General features: G+C 38.5%; 2 protein-coding genes across 2 annotated transcripts; both read left to right on the top strand.

Annotated features, from left to right (window-relative positions):
- The first annotated feature begins 11870 nt into the window (after positions 1-11870).
- Positions 11871-13905, top strand: LOC145099407 (uncharacterized). Its single transcript, XM_079036987.1, has 3 exons — positions 11871-11979; positions 12065-12519; positions 12904-13905. Exons 1-3 carry the CDS (start codon positions 11871-11873, stop codon positions 13903-13905), a joined length of 1566 nt encoding a protein of 521 aa, XP_078893113.1.
- A 1084-nt stretch (positions 13906-14989) lies between these two features.
- On the top strand, positions 14990-16663 carry LOC145097111 (receptor-like protein kinase HERK 1). The gene is made up of 2 exons (XM_079034613.1): positions 14990-15901; positions 16089-16663. The coding sequence occupies exons 1-2, from the start codon at positions 14990-14992 to the stop codon at positions 16425-16427; spliced, it is 1251 nt and encodes a 416-aa protein (XP_078890739.1). The 3' UTR covers positions 16428-16663.
- Positions 16664-18681: the final 2018 nt, after the last annotated feature.

Genomic DNA, 18681 nt, shown 5'->3' with positions numbered 1-18681 from the left:
GGGCCTACAATCTATCTGAATCTATCCCGCGCCTTCGGCATGACTGGTCCGCCACGTGGGCCTACAGTCTCCCCGGTCCGCTCATAGGGTATATTGGCCTTCAGCACAAAGCATGACTGCCTCAACCCCACCACAAGCAGATAACCATGTGCACATATAACAGGTAATCACATAACAGTCCACAGACAAACAAATCGATCTAGCAGATCATAAGGCATAGCAACATCCTAACCAGGATACCGACCTAATCGGTCACTAACATAGCATCATCCTATATACCAGGATACCGACCTAAACCAGGTCACTAACATAATGTTGTCCTAATTACCAAGACGCCGATCTAATCAGATCAATAAGCACATCAACCCATACATGTACAAATATCAGATATAACTATCTCACAGATCATCGATTATAGTAATCTCTCATAACCAAAACACCGACCTAACCCAGTCACTAACATATCAATCCTAACGGATCATAAGAGCATGACAACATACTGCCTATCTGGATACCGATCTAACATATCATAACCACATGTAGCATACCATAACAATAACAACTAAAGGGTCGGCCTTGGTGCCGTAGACCCTATCGATATAGTATAACTTACATCGCAGATGTCGACACGAAAGGTAAACTCCAACTCTCGGATCACTTGAAACAGGCTCCACCACCTATCATCTTAGTACGTCATACTCATAAGTCCTTAACCTTATAAGGTACTCCACAACCCACTAGTCAACCCCTGGTCAAATCCAAAGTCCCCGGTCAAGGTCAACAGTCCATGTTGACCTTAACTCACCGAGTACCCTCGGCTACTCGTCGAGTTCCCTAAAGTACATTCCAACTCGCTGAGTCATCAGAGTGACTCGTCGAGTTCCTTTGATTCTCGATCAAGCTTTAAGGCCACCCGTCGAGTTCCTTCCTTGCAACTCGACATATAAACCCTTATATAGATCCAAGAGAAAACTCATCCGACTCGCTGAGTTGTTCTTCAACTCGTCGAGTCTGATGGCGATCTACATCGGACTCGCCGAGTTCACGGCCATCTTCATGTGAATCGCCCAGTCAACCTTGCGACTCGCCAAGTGCATTCAGTCCTTTTTCCACACAGACTTGTTTTGAGCCATGTAAAGGTTCCAACTCATAGATCCAAGCTTCTAGGGCATGCTTATCACGTAAAGTTGCAAACTTTACGTGCATGCATGGCTATAAGGGAAAAACGAACTTCATGCTCAAGAGGGACCTTAATCACAACCAAGACTGTGACTTTATGCTTCTAGAATCCAAGGAGGGTCCAGATCTGAAGTTACAACTTCAAATCTAGCCCATAGCTCATCATACCAACTTGAAAATCCATAAAAACCCTAGAAATTCAACAAAAGGGAAAAAGGGAAGTTAGGATGGCACTTTGATACCTCCAAAGGATGATAGCTGAGGTAAATCCTGCTTCCCGCTCCTTCCTTGCTTCAATTTCCTTTGCACTCTTAGCTTTCTTCCTCCAAGATTCTCTTTTCCAAGCTTCAACACCACACCAAGGCACAAACACATGGATTGGGGTTTTAAGGGGCTCTCAAAGTCTGTAAAGAGGCCAAAGGAGGCTAAGGCTCCTTTAAATAGAGGTGCAAACCCCGGGATTTAGGGTTTCCACTGCCAGCTCCTACTCGCCGAGTCCCAACATGGACTCGTCGAGTAGGTCACTTAACACACGATCTCACCCCCTTGCTACTCGACGAGTAGGTCAACCAACTCGTCGAGTAGAACTTAAACCAATAAATCTTATTTAAGCAATACCTGAGAATCGGGGCGTTACAATTGTAGTCTCAATAAACCTCCGGTGTGAAGCTCAATCACCCTCTCTATCTCTCCTGTTATTGAAGAAAAGTCAGATTAGATGTCTAAAAGTGGTCTAAATCAATGGCGATCTAGATCTCTCTCTCTTCCCTGCGAACCTAATTTTGTCATCCCCAAGAGTGGTCCAAATCAATGGCGAACCAGTTTTATCTGTCTTCCACGTGATGCTAATATGTTCATCTCCAAGAGATGTATAACATTCTCGACGTTCTCGTCTCCAGCGACCCAGACATCTCCCTCATCCATGCAGTGAACTCCAGTGGAGTTCGATGATGACTAATCAACCGGTTCAGCAGAAGTTCGACAATCAATCTTTCAATTTTGACTTTTTCAGTCTCAATCTCCCATGGTTGTCACTATCCTTCAATTTTGATTTATGGGGATTATTTATTTGTGGGAGATCAATGGGTTTGTTTAACAAGTTTTAAAGGAAATTGTTTTACATTATCTGGAAATCATGGGTTTGTTTAATCAGGAGTGTGGATTGAACATCCATCATAACATCGTCCCTGGTGTTGTGTTACATTGGATGAAGATGAAGGGTCTGGGATTGTAGTGGGTTTCATCGTTGATTGCATATGGTGATTCAAGCAAAGAAGATGGTGAATCTTGAACTGCGTTTCATTTTTTGCATCTGGAATCTTCAACATTTTGGGGCTATTATGGTTTCAACTTGGTGCATTTTGTGTGTGAGGGATCTGTTGGAATAGTGTCTAAGGCTGCAACTATATTAGGCAAGTATTTGACCCGATTGTGCATGGTCCTTTTGGGTTGCCTTCACCATAGCAACTTGATAGGATGATTTATTGTGAGAGAATAGATATTATTAATATATTATGAGAATAATATAAGGAATAATAATATTGTTATTTGATTAATATAAGTCATAGATTAATTAGTATTAATTTGGTGACTTAAAGAGATTAATTAAATAAGAGGGTATAAACTGTCAATTGTTTGATAGTTACACTTTGGGCTGTAAATCCTCCATGGATAGAGGATGGACGAATTCTAGGGCTTGGGATAGCCTCAAATTCGTCCAAGGCTTATCTTTGGTAAGGATTTGGATTGCTTTAAGGAAAGATTATCCAACTAGGGTTTAAGGGTGAAACCCTAGGAGCCTACAAGTATAAATAGACCCCTAGGGCAAGGGAAATCGGCATCTCTTCAAAAGAAAGAAAACCCTGGCCAAATTTCTTCCCTAACCACCCTCTCAAATCATCCTCCTTGCTAGTTGGTGTTTGTAAGCCATTAAAGGAGTGACAATTGTGACTCTAGAGCTCCAAGACAACAAGATCAAACAAGAGATTCAAAGGTAAACTTCTAGATCTGATTTTGTATTGTTCTTATACCTAATTAGTCATTAGAAGTCTTGGATTCAAAGCATGTTTAATTAGAGAAACCTAGATCCAAGCATTAGGGTTTGCATGTGCACATAGGAATGTTCATATGGCCAAAACCCATCAGTGGTATCAGAGCCTAGATTGGTTTCTATTAAATTGTTGCTTGTTTGTTTGAATCTTGCTTGAAAAAATCGAATTTTATGTTTCTGAGTCATGGACTCGTCGAGTCCCATTGTGGACTCGGCGAGTTGGCTTGACTCGGCGAGTCCCATGGTGCACTCGGCGAGTCCGAGCGTTAGGAAGGGCCAGATTCGGGATTTTTTGATAATTATCTTATGGAAACTTGCCTTTATCATATTAGATCAACCCTAATCCGATTTTTTGATATATATGACTATAATCTTGATCTAATTAAAGATGTTTATCAATTAATAAAATATTTAATTTCCTTATGTGATAATTAATTAATTATTTTGATTAAATTGGTAAATTATTATGCAAGAAATCTTAAATAAATCAAATATGGATAATTATGGAATTAATTGTTAATTAAGATTATTTGTTATTTGATCCTCCATGTTTTAAATGTTTAAAACTTGTCCTCAAGTTTTGAAATTTATGTTTTATGATTAAAAGTTTTAATTTAGAAAAATTTAAATTTCAAACCCTAGAATTTTACAAGTTTAAAATACAACCCTATACTAATATAATATTACAAGATTAATATATATATATATATATATATATATATATATATATATATATATATATAACTAAAATGCTAGTCTTACTGTTAGTAGGTCTCATTCACGAAGCCGATCTATAAGGTGGGTATAAGGTTGCGGCCTATAAAATGGCGCTTAATGGGTGTACACTCACACCCACCGCTTGCTTGATCGGTGGAGGGTCGTTAGCCGAACGGGTAGGATAGGGCAACCTCATCCTCTCATTAAAAGTATAATATGAAATACAAAGTAACTACATGTTTTTAAAATTTCCCAATCTTAGTTACTTTAGGAAAAGTGAATTGATGCAATCCCATGAAATTACACTTTGCACCCTTGCTAAGAAGTTAGTGGAGCGTGTGTGGTTTACCGGCACACTAATTGGTTCTAAGCAAAGGTGGCAAAGGGTGATTCATTGTTTATCATAGTTCGATTGAGCGTGTGTGGTTTACCGGCACATCGAATAGGTGATCGTTACAATGAAGGCACCACGTGAATTTGCATGGTAATTCACACCCACTTTGTGATCCTCGGTATCCCAGTCACAAACAAGAGGGGCATATCAAGATTTAAACATGCCATTGAAATGTTTCAATGAATCTCATCTAAACCTAGGAATTCTCAAATTCATTTAGAACTTAAAGTTAGGTTTTCATGGTGGAGAATTAGTGAATCGTCATTCACTTACCTTCAAATTGTTTGCATGTTAGATTACGGCATCCCTTTTCTAATATGTAAATATTGTTGTTGGATCCTAGCCCTAATTTTTCTATTTTGGGTGATAATTAGGGATTCATATTCTAATCTATCTTTGTCCTTTCTAATTGTAGATGTCGAACGCGAACAACGCTGCTGCTAGTTCTTTCACATTGATGAGCCTTTGTCAAAAGGTCACCTTCGATGGGACGAACTTTAGCGAATGGATAAGATACATTCGCACTAATGCTCGCTATGAGGATAAGGAGTATGTCCTCGATGAGAAGCTCGAGAAAATCAACCCTGAAATCGCTACTCCGGCTGAAATGACCGCTTTTGAAACTCACGAGCGAGATGCAACGAAGGTACATTGCATCATGATAGCCACTATGAACTCCGAATTCCAAAAGTCCTATGAGGACATGTACCCGTACGAGATGCATCAAGACTTATTGGAGAGATACCACCAAAACGCGAGACAAGAGCGTTATGAGATTTTCACTAACATGATTTCCGCTAAGATGGGTCATGGAGAGTCTCTTACCGTGCACCTGCAAAAGATGCAAAGGTATGTCGACCGTCTTCGCAAGTTGAATGTTGACTTTGGGGAAGACTTGGCGATCGACATGGTGCTTCACTCTTTGCCTCCAAGCTACAATCAATTTAGGATGACCTACCACATAAACAAATAGGAGGTCACCCTAAGCAAACTCCAAGGTCTCTTGAGGGTTGCGGAGAGCAACTTCAAGGACAAGTCTGTTGCACCAACTCCCAATCCACCTGCTACTCCTATCTTGGCTATTGGACAAGGAAAGGGAAAGAAGAGGAAGGCTTCGTCTAAGAACTATCGAAAGGTTAAAGCTCGAGATGGTGCCTCTTCTAGTGGGACAAAAGTTGATCCTGCTAAGCCCTGCCTTAACCCAAAGAAGGCAGAGTGCCACCACTGCCACAAGATAGGACATTGGAAGAGAAGCTGCCCAGAGTACCTGCAAGCCATCAAGGAAGGAAAGATCAAGCCTTCTTTCGTAGGTATATAGACAATTAAATCTAACGATTCATCTCATGCTATTTCTTGGATTCTTGATACCGGTTGTGGTTACCACATTTGTTCTAATGTGCAGGGACTAAGAAGAAATAGGGATGTGGAGCATGGAAGGATTAATCTAATCATGGGGAACAGAAGATCGTCGCCTGTGACCAAGATTGGAGTGTATTCTTTAGTGCTTAGGAATGGTTTAAGTTTAGATTTGAAAAATTGTTGCTATTCGCCAGAAATGGCTAGAAACATCATTTCATTTCATGGTTTGTTTAGACAAGGTTTTAGATTTTCTTTTAATAATGAAAATGGTTCTATTTTAGCTTATCTAAATGGTGTCTTTTATTTTGAAGCAATACCGTGTAATGGAATTTATGAAATTGTTATGATTGTTGATAACTTAGGAAATGATGTTTTGAACTTAGATTCTTCCAATAGTATGGATAAAGCATCCTTGTGGCATTGTCGTCTTGGACATGTCAACAAGAAACGCATAGCCAAACTCCAAAAGGATGGAGTGTTGGAGTCATTCGACCTTAGGGAAGATGACACATGCGAGTCTTGTTTGCTTGGAAAGATGACTAAGTCACCCTTCGCTGGTTCTTGCGAAAGAGGTGAGGGTCTATTGGACCTAATACATACCGATGTATGTGGACCGTTTAGATCAACCACGAAGGATGGGAACCGCTTCTACATGACTTTTACCGATGACTATAGTAGATATGGGTATATCTATTTAATCAAGCAAAAGTCAAAAACTTTTGAAAAGTTCAAAGAGTTCAAGAATGAAGTGGAGAATCAATTGGGCAGGAAAATCAAGATGCTTCGATCCGATCGAGGAGGAGAGTACCTAAGTCTTGAATTCCACGATTATCTCAAGGAGTGTGGAATAGTTTCACAATTGACGCCTCCTAGGACACCGCAGTTGAATGGTGTGGCAGAAAGGCGTAATCGAACCTTATTTGATATGGTTCGCTCTATGATGAGTCGTGCTTCACTATCAATCTCTTTTTGGGGGTATGCCTTAGAGACTGCCGCCCATATCCTTAACCGAGTCCCTACTAAAAAGGTTGCCAAAACACCTCACGAGATGTGGACAGGGAAAGCTCCCTCGTTAGCACATATCAAGGTTTGGGGTTGCGAGGCTTTCGTAAGACGAGATACTCACGACAAGCTCGAACCTCGAAGTGAGCAATGTATTTTCATCGGATACCCGCAGAAATCCTATGGATATCTCTTCTATAGACCGAAGGACAATGTTGTCTTTGTTGCGAGGAGAGGAGTTTTCCGAGAGTGAGAACTCATAGGCCAAGGAGACAGTGGGAGGCAAATCGAGCTTGAAGAGATTCAAGAGTCGATAGATGAAGGAACCTCTACCGCTGGCACTCAACCCGAGGAGGAAACTCCGGTTGAACCGATTGACGAGTCCTTACCTCTTAGACGTTCCGAAAGAGTTAGAGTTCAACCCCAGTTTTATGGATTTCATATTACTACCGAAGGGGACACGTATATTAGTGATGGTACACTAATAAACCTTGATGAACCTAATAGCTATAAGGAAGCCATGGCAGGTCCGGAGTCTGCAAAATGGAAAGAGGCAATGGATAGCCAGATCCAATCCATGTATGATAACCAAGTTTAGAATTTGGTTGATAATGTGCCCGAACGTAAGACCGTTGGGTGCAAATGGATCTTCAAGAAGAAGACCGACGTGGATGGAAACGTACACACATATAAAACGCGATTGGTCGCGAAGGGCTTTACTCAAACTCCCGGAGTTGACTATGATGAGACCTTCTCACCAGTTGCGAAGATAAAATCTATTAGAGTGATGCTAGCTATTGCCGCATTTCATGATTATGAGATTTGGCAAATGGATGTCAAGACCGCTTTCCTTAACGGGAAGTTGGCTGAGGATGTTTACATGGCTCAGCCAGAGGGGTTTGTGGATCCGAAGCATCCGAATAGAGTGTGTAAGCTTGAGAAGTCCATTTATGGACTTAAGCAAGTGTCTCGCAGATGGAATCTTTGCTTCGATGAGAAAGTCAAAGAGTTTGGATTTGTACGAAGCGAAGATGAATCATGTGTATATGTCAAAGCCAGTGGGAGCATAGTTAGCTTTCTCGTTTTGTATGTCGATGACATACTACTCATAGGAAACGACATCCCGACTCTGCAGGAGGTTAAGTCCTGGCTCGGGAAGTGCTTCGCTATGAAGGACCTCGGAGAGGCTTCCTATATTTTAGGAATAAGGATAGTGAGAGAAAGAAGTAAGAGACTAATAGGACTTAGTCAGAACACTTACTTAGAGAAAGTACTAAAACGTTTTAGTATGGAAAACTCGAAGAAAGGAGAATTACCGATACAAAGTAATGCCAAGTTGAGTAAGACTCAAAGTCCGAGTACCGAAGCTGAAATAGCATAAATGAGCCGAGTACCATACGCTTCCGCAGTTGGCTCAATCATGTACGCTATGACTTGTACTCGCCCTGATGTAGCCTTTGCTTTGAGCATGGTTAGTAGATATCAAGGGAACCCTGGCAGAGCCCATTGGATTGCGGTGAAGAATATCCTTAAGTACCTTCGGAGGACGAATGAATGGTTCTTAGTCCTCGGGGGGAGTGATGACTTGAAGGTGCGAGGGTATAGTGATGCCAGCTTTCAGACCGACAGGGACAACTACCGTTCGCAGTCGGGCTGGGTCTTTACCCTGAATGGAGGAGCAGTGACTTGGAAAAGTTCCAAGCAGGAAACCGTAGCTGATTCAACGTGCGAATCAGAGTACATTGCAGCGAGCGAAGTGTCGAAGGAGGCGATATGGTTGAAGAACTTCATTGGTGACCTTGGAGTTGTACCCGCCATAAAGGAGCCCATGGAGATTTTCTATAATAATGAAGGAGCGGTTTCCTTGACCAAGGAACCGAGGGATCATGGTAGATCTCGACATATCGACAGAAAATATCACTTTATAAGACATCGTGTAGAAGAAGGACAACTCGTAGTGAAGAGGATATCATCAGAAGATAACCCAACAGATCCGCTTACGAAGGGACTGAGTAGGGTTAAGCACTTGCAGCATGCTAGGTGTATTGGGCTGAAGGATGATATTAGCATAGATTAGATAGTATTAGAAACGTGTAATAGATAAATGTAATTAACATTTGATGATTAAATAAAGGAGTTTTATTTATGAGTAATGTTACTGTCTTATGTTAATTGTTTAACTATTGTTTCACTTTGCATGTTTTGACTTCCAGAATAATTGAGTTTATTAAGAATAATCGAATTATTCAAATTGTCCACAATCGTTCATATGTTGGAAGTAGATATGAATGAAGATTGTCGTGAATTGGTGCGTAGATTGTCTAAATGGTATTAGACATAGCAAAAGATTGATGCGACATTCATGAGTGCTTATGAACTGGTTTTGAGCATTGGAACAAACCCGCGCTTGCTGGAATCACCTTATGGAATATGATATAAAAGGGTGATCGCAAGACGATAATATCATATAGTCTTAAAACCTAGATATATGGTTTGTTATTTGTTAATTGATTGTACATTGATAATGCGAAAACGCATCAGTAACTCTGTGTTATAAAACACATTGTTGTGTATAGTTGATTAATGAATAAGTAAATGCATATAAGTCGAAGTTTATTTGTAACTTTTATCCTAAGAAGGTAAAAGCGATATCTCAGCCGCTCGATGATTTGATTTGAATTATGTGTCAGGCCCGGTCAGAACTGAATTGATGTGTTCGATTAAGTTCTATGTCAAATAAATCAGAGATCGAGAAACCTAAATGCTAGACTAATTATTCCATAGAATTGTCAGCATGATATCTAACAGAGGACTGTACGATCCCTTATCTTAAGGACAAGATTGATTAGATCAAATTTTGACAGCGTCTTTGAGAGCTACTATTGCAAATCGAATTGTACTTGTGCATATAGTTACTAGACTTATCCTAGTGGGAGACTGTTGGAATAGTGTCTAAGGCTGCAACTATATTAGGCAAGTATTTGACCCGATTGTGCATGGTCCTTTTGGGTTGCCTTCACCATAGCAACTTGATAGGATGATTTATTATGAGAAAATAGATATTATTAATATATTATGAGAATAATATAAGGAATAATAATATTGTTATTTGATTAATATAAGTCATAGATTAATTAGTATTAATTTGGTGACTTAAAGAGATTAATTAAATAAGATGGTATAAACTGTCAATTGTTTGATAGTTACACTTTGGGCTGTAAATCCTCCATGGATAGAGGATGGACGAATTCTAGGGCTTGGGATAGCCTCAAATTCGTCCAAGGCTTATCTTTGGTAAGGATTTGGATTGCTTTAAGGAAAGATTATCCAACTAGGGTTTAAGGGTGAAACCCTAGGAGCCTACAAGTATAAATAGACCCCTAGGGCAAGGGAAATCGGCATCTCTTCAAAAGAAAGAAAACCCTGGCCGAATTTCTTCCCTAACCTCTCTCTCAAATCATCCTCCTTGCTAGTTGGTGTTTGTAAGCCATTAAAGGAGTGACAATTGTGACTTTAGAGCTCCAAGACAACAAGATCAAACAATAGATTCAAAGGTAAACTTCTAGATCTGATTTTGTATTGTTCTTATACCTAATTAGTCATTAGAAGTCTTGGATTCAAAGCATGTTTAATTAGAGAAACCTAGATCCAAGCATTAGGGTTTGCATGTGCACATAGGAATGTTCATATGGCCAAAACCCATCAGGATCTTGTGTTGAAGTTGTAGAAACGGATCTTGGAGTATGGAACAAAACATGAGGATGAGGGTTCACTAGAGAAGCTTTCAGTGGAACAGGGAGATGGTGATGAAATTTACAGGTTGTTGTTTGGTGACGGAGCTCCGTTATTGAAGAAGTGAAGAAGACGAAGGTCTATTCATACACTGTAGAGTTCATAAACCATAGAGATAAGAGAAGCTTGAGGGTGGGGTAGGACCCTCATGTATTTTTTTATTAGAATATTACTTTTAATAAGGTAATAATTAAAAAAAGAATTCAAAAAGGGTATAAATGTCATTTTATATCTGGTAGGGACTAACCACAAAACAAAATCAAACTGTAGGGACGCACCGAATTAAAAAAAAAAAAAAAAAAAAAAAAAAAAAAAAAAACTTTAAGGACTAAGTGTGCAGATTAGCCCAAACCATAGGGACCATTCGTGTAATTTACCCAATAAGTTTGAATGTGTGATAATTAACACTATATGCTACAAAATATTGATATATCACTAATTTAACTTGTTTTACCAATGTATTACTAAATTTAATTATTTATTTGTTTTGTAATTAGTTATTATTATATTATTATAAATAAATTTGTATCATTGTGATATCATTAGGAAACATAGCTTTCACTTTAAAAAGAATCTTAAAACTCAAGGGACTAAGTTTATAGATAAAGTAAAACTACAATGACCATTCAATAAATATATTATATTTCATCTACTTTATCTTCTCTTCTTTTGAAAAAACTGAGACGCTTTATCTTCTTCTCTTTCCAACAAAATCGCCATTTTTATTGCAAAGCAAAGCTTATTAAATTGAATTTTGTTCTTGATGGGGACTTTAACACTGTTCGTAGGCATGAGGAGAGGATAAATTCCAAATTTTGCAATGTGTTTGCTGCTGATTTCAATGAATTTATTCTCTCATGTGCTCTTCACGATTTAAGACTGGGGGGATATAAGTTCACTTTTTTCAGACCTGAAGATGGTGGTAAGCTGAGCAAACTGGATAGATTTCTAGTATGTGATAAATTTATGGATTCCTTCCCCAGACCCTCAGTTACGGTCCTCGCTAGAGAACTATTTGATCATAGTCCCATTGTATTGAAAACATCTGGTGAGGACTTTGGTCCAAGACCATTTGAAATTTTAAACTCTTGGATATCAAGGGTGGGTTTTCATGAAGTTGTAGTGGAGGCATGGAAGAAGTTTAAAGGTCATGGGTGTGCTGATGCTTTCTTAGCTGCCAAACTTCGGTTCTTAAAGAAAGAAATTACGAAATGGCAGGAACTCGGGTTTGCTTTGGAAACTTAGGAGTTGGCAGAGTGCAGGAGCAAGATATCATAGTTAGATACCATAGCGGAATCTAGAGCATTGTTACCTCATGAGCTGGAGAATCAGTCCAAATGCCTTAGTAGAATAGTAGATCTTGAAAGAGTGGCGGCAATGGATTTGAAACAAAAGGCGAAAATAAAATGGGTGGTTGATGGGGATGAAAACACTTCTTTTTTTCATGCTTTTGTGAATAACCAAAACAGGAGGAACAAAATTCATGGTCTATTGGTTAACGGTCAATGGGTCACGAATCCTGACGTTATAAAAAAATGAGGTTTTCCAGCACTTTTCTGTAAAATTCACAGAAAAATGGCTTAATAGACCAAAAATTCGGAGCAACAGATTCAAAAAACTTTCCCAAGAGGCGAGTTCCTGTCTTGAGTTACCTTTCTCGGTTGAGGAAATCAAGAATGCATTATGGTGCTGTGGATCAGATAAGGCCCCGGGGCCGGATAGCTTCATATTTAAATTCTTTAAAACTTATTGGGATTTGCTAAAAAATGATATCATGAGTTTTGTGAGATCATTTGAATTGAGGAGTAATTTTTCCATAGGATGTAATTCGTCTTTTATCTCACTTGCTGCCAAGACAAAAGACCCACTATCTCTAAACGATTATAGACCAATAAGTCTCATTGGTGCTTTATATAAGATTGTTGCCAAAACATTGTCAATCCGGGTGAGGAAACATATTGGTACATGCATCGATGATGTTCAATTGGCGTTTGTGGAAGGGAGAAATATATTAGAAGGTCCCTTGGTAATAAACGAGGTGTGTTCTTGGACAAAAAAAATGACAGGAAAATATTACTATTCAAAGCAGATTTTAACAAGGCGTTTGATTCTGTAAATTGGGAGTACATTGACTCGATTATGGAGCAGATGAACTTTGGCGAAAGATAGAGAAGATGGATAAACGGATGCCTTAAGTCAGCGAGGGCGTCGGTACTGGTTAATGGCAGCCCAACGGCGGAATTCCCACTATCTAAAGGAATTAGACAAGGAGATCCGTTATCTCCTTTCTTTTTTATAATGGCGATGGAAGGCCTTAACATTATGATGAAAGCAGCTAAGGAAAAAGGAATATTTGATGGTATCTCCATTCCAAATACTAACATTTCACTTTCCCATTTATTTTATGCAGATGACACCTTATTTATTGGTGATTGGTCAACAAAAAAATGTCTTCAATCTTGCTAGAATACTTCGATGTTTTCATGTTGTATCGGGCCTAAAGGTGAACTTTAACAAGTCAAAGGTCTTTGGTATCGGAGCTGACTTTGAGGAGGTATGTCGTTGGGCGGGGCCATTAGGATGTGCTCCTTCTTCCCTCCCTTTTATCTACCTTAGAGTACCAGTAGGAGAAAACATGAATAGAAAAAAAGCATGGAAACCAATTATTGACAAATTCCGATCCAAACTATCCTTGTGGAAGGCAAAGTCATTAAGTTTTAGCGGGAGAATGACTTTGGTAAATTCGGTTCTTGGGAAACTTCCAACATTTTACCTTTCATTATTTCCTGCCCCTGTTGGAATCATAGAAGAACTTGAAAAAATCCAAAGGCAATTCTTATGGAGGTGTGATTACGAAAAGCAGACTGTGCATTGGGTTGCTTGGGACAAACTAAAAGCCCCAAAGGAGGTTGGCGGGGCAAGAGTGGGTTCTATATGGAATCTAAATTTGGCCCTTCTTGCCAAATGGTGGTGGAAGTTCAAAACTAGCCCGCAATCTCTATGGGCCCAAATCATAAGCGGGTTTCATAACACTACAAACAGACCTTGGTATTGTTTTGCAAAACCGAAGAGGAGTGGGGTATGGTCAAGTATTGACAAAATTAAGAATAGATTTTGGAAAATGAATATTGAAGTAAAGGAGATATTGAATACGCATGACGGGGGCTTAACTTGGAGATCGGACTATGTGATGGATGGGAAATTCTGTGTGGCAAAGCTACGGAATAGACTAGACAAAGCACACCACCCTGTTGGTGATGGTGAATTTTGGTGGCTGAACTCGGTCCCAAAAAAGATGACAAGTTTTGTATGGCGCGCCAAACAGGGGAGGATCCCATCTGCTGAGGCTTTAGAGAGAAGAAACATCCCTGTTACTTCCCCGATGTGCGGTCTATGTGCAGATCAAAAATGAATCTGCAGACCACATTTTAACCTCCTGCAGTATGGCGAAGGAAACCTTATGTATGGTGCTTAATTGGTGTGGAATTCCCCTTGGGTATTTCTCTGGAGTAAATGAGGTGCTAGCGTTTGCGAGGAACTGGGGACATTGTCCAAAGAAGAAAGAGACTCTTACTTGTATTCTCTACGGAACTATCTGGAGCTTGTGGAAGGCTAGGAATGATCGAATTTTTCGAGGCGAGATATTGAAACCGGCGAAAATTATGGATTTCATCAAAGCCACAGTATTTACGTGGAGAAAATATAGAACAAAAATAGGTGACAAAATGGATTGGAATAAGTGGTGTGTCTCACCCCTAAACTATACATAATGTATGCTTTCTTCTTTGAAGATTATCTTTGTACTATTTGCCCCTAGTATCTTGCTAGGGCGCATTTTAATAAAAATTGCCGGTTAAAAAAAAAAAGTAATCCGGTCAAACCACACACGGACCAATCGTATTCATTTCTCATCTTCTCTCTCTTCTCGCCAACACAGTGACGAACCTCTAGTGGCGAGCCCCTTAGCGAGTGTTAGGGGGCGGTGTTCCAAGTTGCTTAGTAAATTTGACGATGGTATTTGGCAACCCACTCCGCTTAGCCTTAGCAACCTGCAAAAATTGTAGATATTTAGAAAAAAAAATCTTTTTTTGACTATTTAAAAAAGAAAAAAAAACGTGATTAGTTATTATGGTGATTTCCTCTTTTTAATATTACCACATAAAAGTATCTTATACTTTTAATAATTCAAATCAAAGATCAACACCCCATCGTCGAATTATATTCCATTTCTATCATGTGTCCTTTGTTAGCCAAGTCCACAATATACTATATTTAAAGAACAAATTGTTAAAAAGAAATACCAACACGTTTTATAAATTCTATATTTTATAACTAGGCGATTTGAAAAATGCAATGTCCTTTTTTCAATGTCGTGGGGAAGGGAGGAGTTCCATTATAATTAAATACAACGTCATGTTACATGGAAAAAAAATTGTATCATTCATTAGCTTCTACAATCCTTCCGATTAGAATCTAAATTTTAGTCAACTATCACAATGTCCTCTTTCATGGGTGAATATCAGCACCTCAAAATTCCACTTGAACGCATACAACAGGCCACCAACAACTTTGGTGACACTCACTTTCTTGCCGAAGGTGGATTTGGGAAGGTTTATAGGGGAGAACTCATCCAATCTAACGGTCCAACCATGGCTGCTGTAAAGCGCTTGACTCCTTCAAATCATGGGGATGCTGATTTTTGGAGAGAGATCATGTTGCTTTCGGAATATAAACATGACAATATCATCTCACTCCTCGGTTTCTGCTATCAACGTAAGGAAAGAATCCTCGTGTATGAGTATGCACCGAAGAAAAGCCTCGACAATCATTTACGTGACCCCAAGTTCACATGGGTTCAACGTCTCAAGATATGTCTTGGAGCTGCCCGTGGCTTGGAGTACCTTCACAATCCTAGAGAAGGCCAACAAAGAGTTCTACATCGTGATATCAAAAGCGCCAACATCTTATTGGACGAAAATTGGAATGCGAAAATTGCAGATTTTGGCTTTTCCAAATATGGCCCAGCCAATCAAAAACACTCTATGCTTATCACCGAACCCAAAGGCACTCTTGGGTATTGTGATCCTGTGTTTCTAGAGACAACGTTTTACGTAAAAGAATCCGATGTATACTCATTCGGAGTGGTACTATTTGAAGTTTTGTGCTCAAGGCTTTGTGTTGATTATAGTTATGATGATATGCGAAGATCCCTACCTGCATTCGTTAAGAACTCTTCTAAAGAAAAAATCAGGGATACAATTATCGATGTTAATCTACTGCAACAAATTGAAGAAAACTCTTTTGATACCTTCGTAACACTCGCGCTTAAATGTTTGGAAAGAGAGCAGAAAAAACGTCCATCTATGGAGTTGATCGTGAAAAAGATTGAAACTGCACTCCAATATCAGGTATCTTCTATAACTCTTTGCACTGTATTGCTAGGCTAAAATCAACAAACGTTTCAAAAATCAATTGAAATAGTAAGGCTGGAAACAGCAAACAGGACTAATTTCCTATTTTTAAACAATGTTTTTGGAAGTTTATTTTTCGGATCATTAATTAATTGCGTCGTAACTTGTTTGTTGGTGTTCATAGGAACAAAGAAACGTCGTTTTTGCAAATAATGTCAACTTGGCATCATCATCTTCAACACCAGTAAAAGAAAATCCAAATCTACTTCCTCAAAAGAAACAAGCTGGGAGAAATGTTGAGAGGTTCCCGACCTTTGCTTACTCCGCTGTGAAGGAACTGAAGATCGGAAAAGGAGCACTGGAATGCGTCGTTTGTCTTAACGTATTCAAAGACGAAGAAACTCTCCGGTTGATCCCCAAATGCGATCATGTTTTTCATGCTGAGTGCATCGATGCTTGGCTCGAGAATCACCTACTTTGCCCTATCTGCCGTACCGATCTTGCTCCCAAACCCGGTCGGTGAGTCAACTCAAATCGAATGATCAGGAGCTGCGGAGGGAGCTCATAATCAGCGACCGCGGCTGCGGATGAAGGAAATATGGTAACAGACTTCTCGATTACAATCGGCCGCCGGTTTAGTTAGTATCTTCGTCGCCGGTTTTTGTTGACGATTTTGTCAAGATTGTGATTTGGATTCGAAAACATTGTCAGGGCCACACACGAATTAAAAATTTAGGCGAAGCTGCCAAAATTGATTAACTTCACATCCGGTTTGCGAGTTCTAGAACTCTAGGTATATTACATTATTCATTAAAAACGTCACTTTTTTATATGAACCAAGAAAAATAACACATAAGACATAACCGTATAAATAACCATTTCTCTTTAAAATTAAGTGTTTTATGTTGGAAAAATAACACATAACCAACGCCCCCTTTGGTCCCAAGAAAGAAAAGTAAATCTATTTTACTTTTACAAACAATTTTAAGTCATGATTAATTTTGTTTTCGCATCATAGACTCCTAAGCTGTGTAGATTTAAAACTTTGTTGGTTTTGAATGGGTTTTGTTTTGGATTTGATGGTTTTTATATTTATTTCTTGAACATACATCGGGTTATTGTTTTCGGTCCTATAATGTTGTTTGATATTTTATTTTGTTTTTCTACAAATGATTTTAGACAATATTGATTTTTTGCCATATTATTGAAAAATTACATAAATAACATTGATATCCGTGCAATGGACTTAAATTTCACGAATCTATAATTTTTAAGTTTTTGAAACACTAGGGAACCCAAATCGAAAAAACACAGAAGAAGATGAAAAATGAAAAAGAAAACAAAGATATTGGTGATCTTTTTGAGGAAATCACCCAAATTTTAGGAACCCATAAATTGACAGTGTGTTCCAACGGTGGAATCCAGATTCCAATAATAAATGCTAGGAACGGAGAGGTTGGTTCCTTGTATTGCATAAAAATTGTTTGTTAAAATGCCAATATGAATCTAGAGTTTAAACTTACAACAACCAATATGGCTAAAAAGGATGTGAGTCGAATAGTACCAGTGGTGGAATCCGGATTCCCAAATTGACCTTAAAGTTTGATTCTGAATTTGTACATAACGTTTCTAAAAGGGTTCTTCAAGTGCCTATTTTAGTTTTAAGGTTCTTCTACTAGATAAATGCATGTCTCGAATTCATTACATTATTTCTCATATTACCCCTGAAAATTGTAAGAAGATATGTATGTTTACATATGTATTCTTTTTTAAAAACTATAAATTACCTAAAATGCCCCTCCCACTATTAAGATACTTTGTAATTTGATGATTTCCCATATTACCCTAACTAACTTAAATGCATAAAATGAAAATAAAATGAAAAAATTACCCTTTGGTTGCAGATAATGCTTGGAAATTACAATAACCAATATGGCTGAAAAGGATGTGAGTCCAATAGTACCAGCGGTGGAATCCGGATTCCCAAATTGCCCTTAAAATTTGATTCTGAATTTGTACATAACATTTCTAAAAAGTTTCTTTAAGTGCCTAATTTAGTTTTAAGGTTCTTCTACTGGATAAAGGCATGTCTCGAATTCATTACATGATTTCCCATATTACCCCTGAAAATTGTAAGAAGATATGTATGTTTACATATGTATTCTTTTTAAAAACTATAAATTGCCTAAAATGCCCCTCCCACTATTAAGATACTTTGTAATTTGATGATTTCCCATATTACCCTAACTAACTTAAATGCAGAAAATGAAAATAAAATGAAAAGTTACCCTTTGGTTGCAGATAATGCCTGGAAATTACAACAACCAATATGGCTGAAAAGGATGTTAGTCCAATAGTACCAGTGGTGGAATCCGGATTCCCAAATTGTCCTTAAAGTTTGATTCTGAATTTGTGCATAACGTTTCTAAAAAGGTTCTTCAAGTGCCTAATTTAGTTTTAAGGCTCTTCAACTGGATAAAGGCATGTCTCGAATTCATTACACGATTTCCCATATTACCCCTGCAAATTGTAAGAAGATATGTATGTTTACATATGTATTCTTTTTAAAAACTATAAATCACCTAACCCCCCCCCCCCACACACACACACACACACACTATTAAGATAGTTTGTACCTTATCCAACAGTAATTTGATGTTAAAATGAGAAAAAAAATTAGTAAAACGGAAAATTTTCTATCCAGACTAAAATCGAATATCCAAACTGACCAGAGAGCTGTCACATATGCCAAAATTCAAAAAAAGACTGAAATGCCC

This window comes from Lactuca serriola, chromosome 4, assembly GCF_051521515.1.
Source record: "Lactuca serriola cultivar US96UC23 chromosome 4, Lser_US96UC23_V15, whole genome shotgun sequence".
NCBI classification, from domain to species: Eukaryota; Viridiplantae; Streptophyta; class Magnoliopsida; order Asterales; family Asteraceae; genus Lactuca; species Lactuca serriola.
This window is presented reverse-complemented; position numbering and strand designations above follow the sequence as displayed.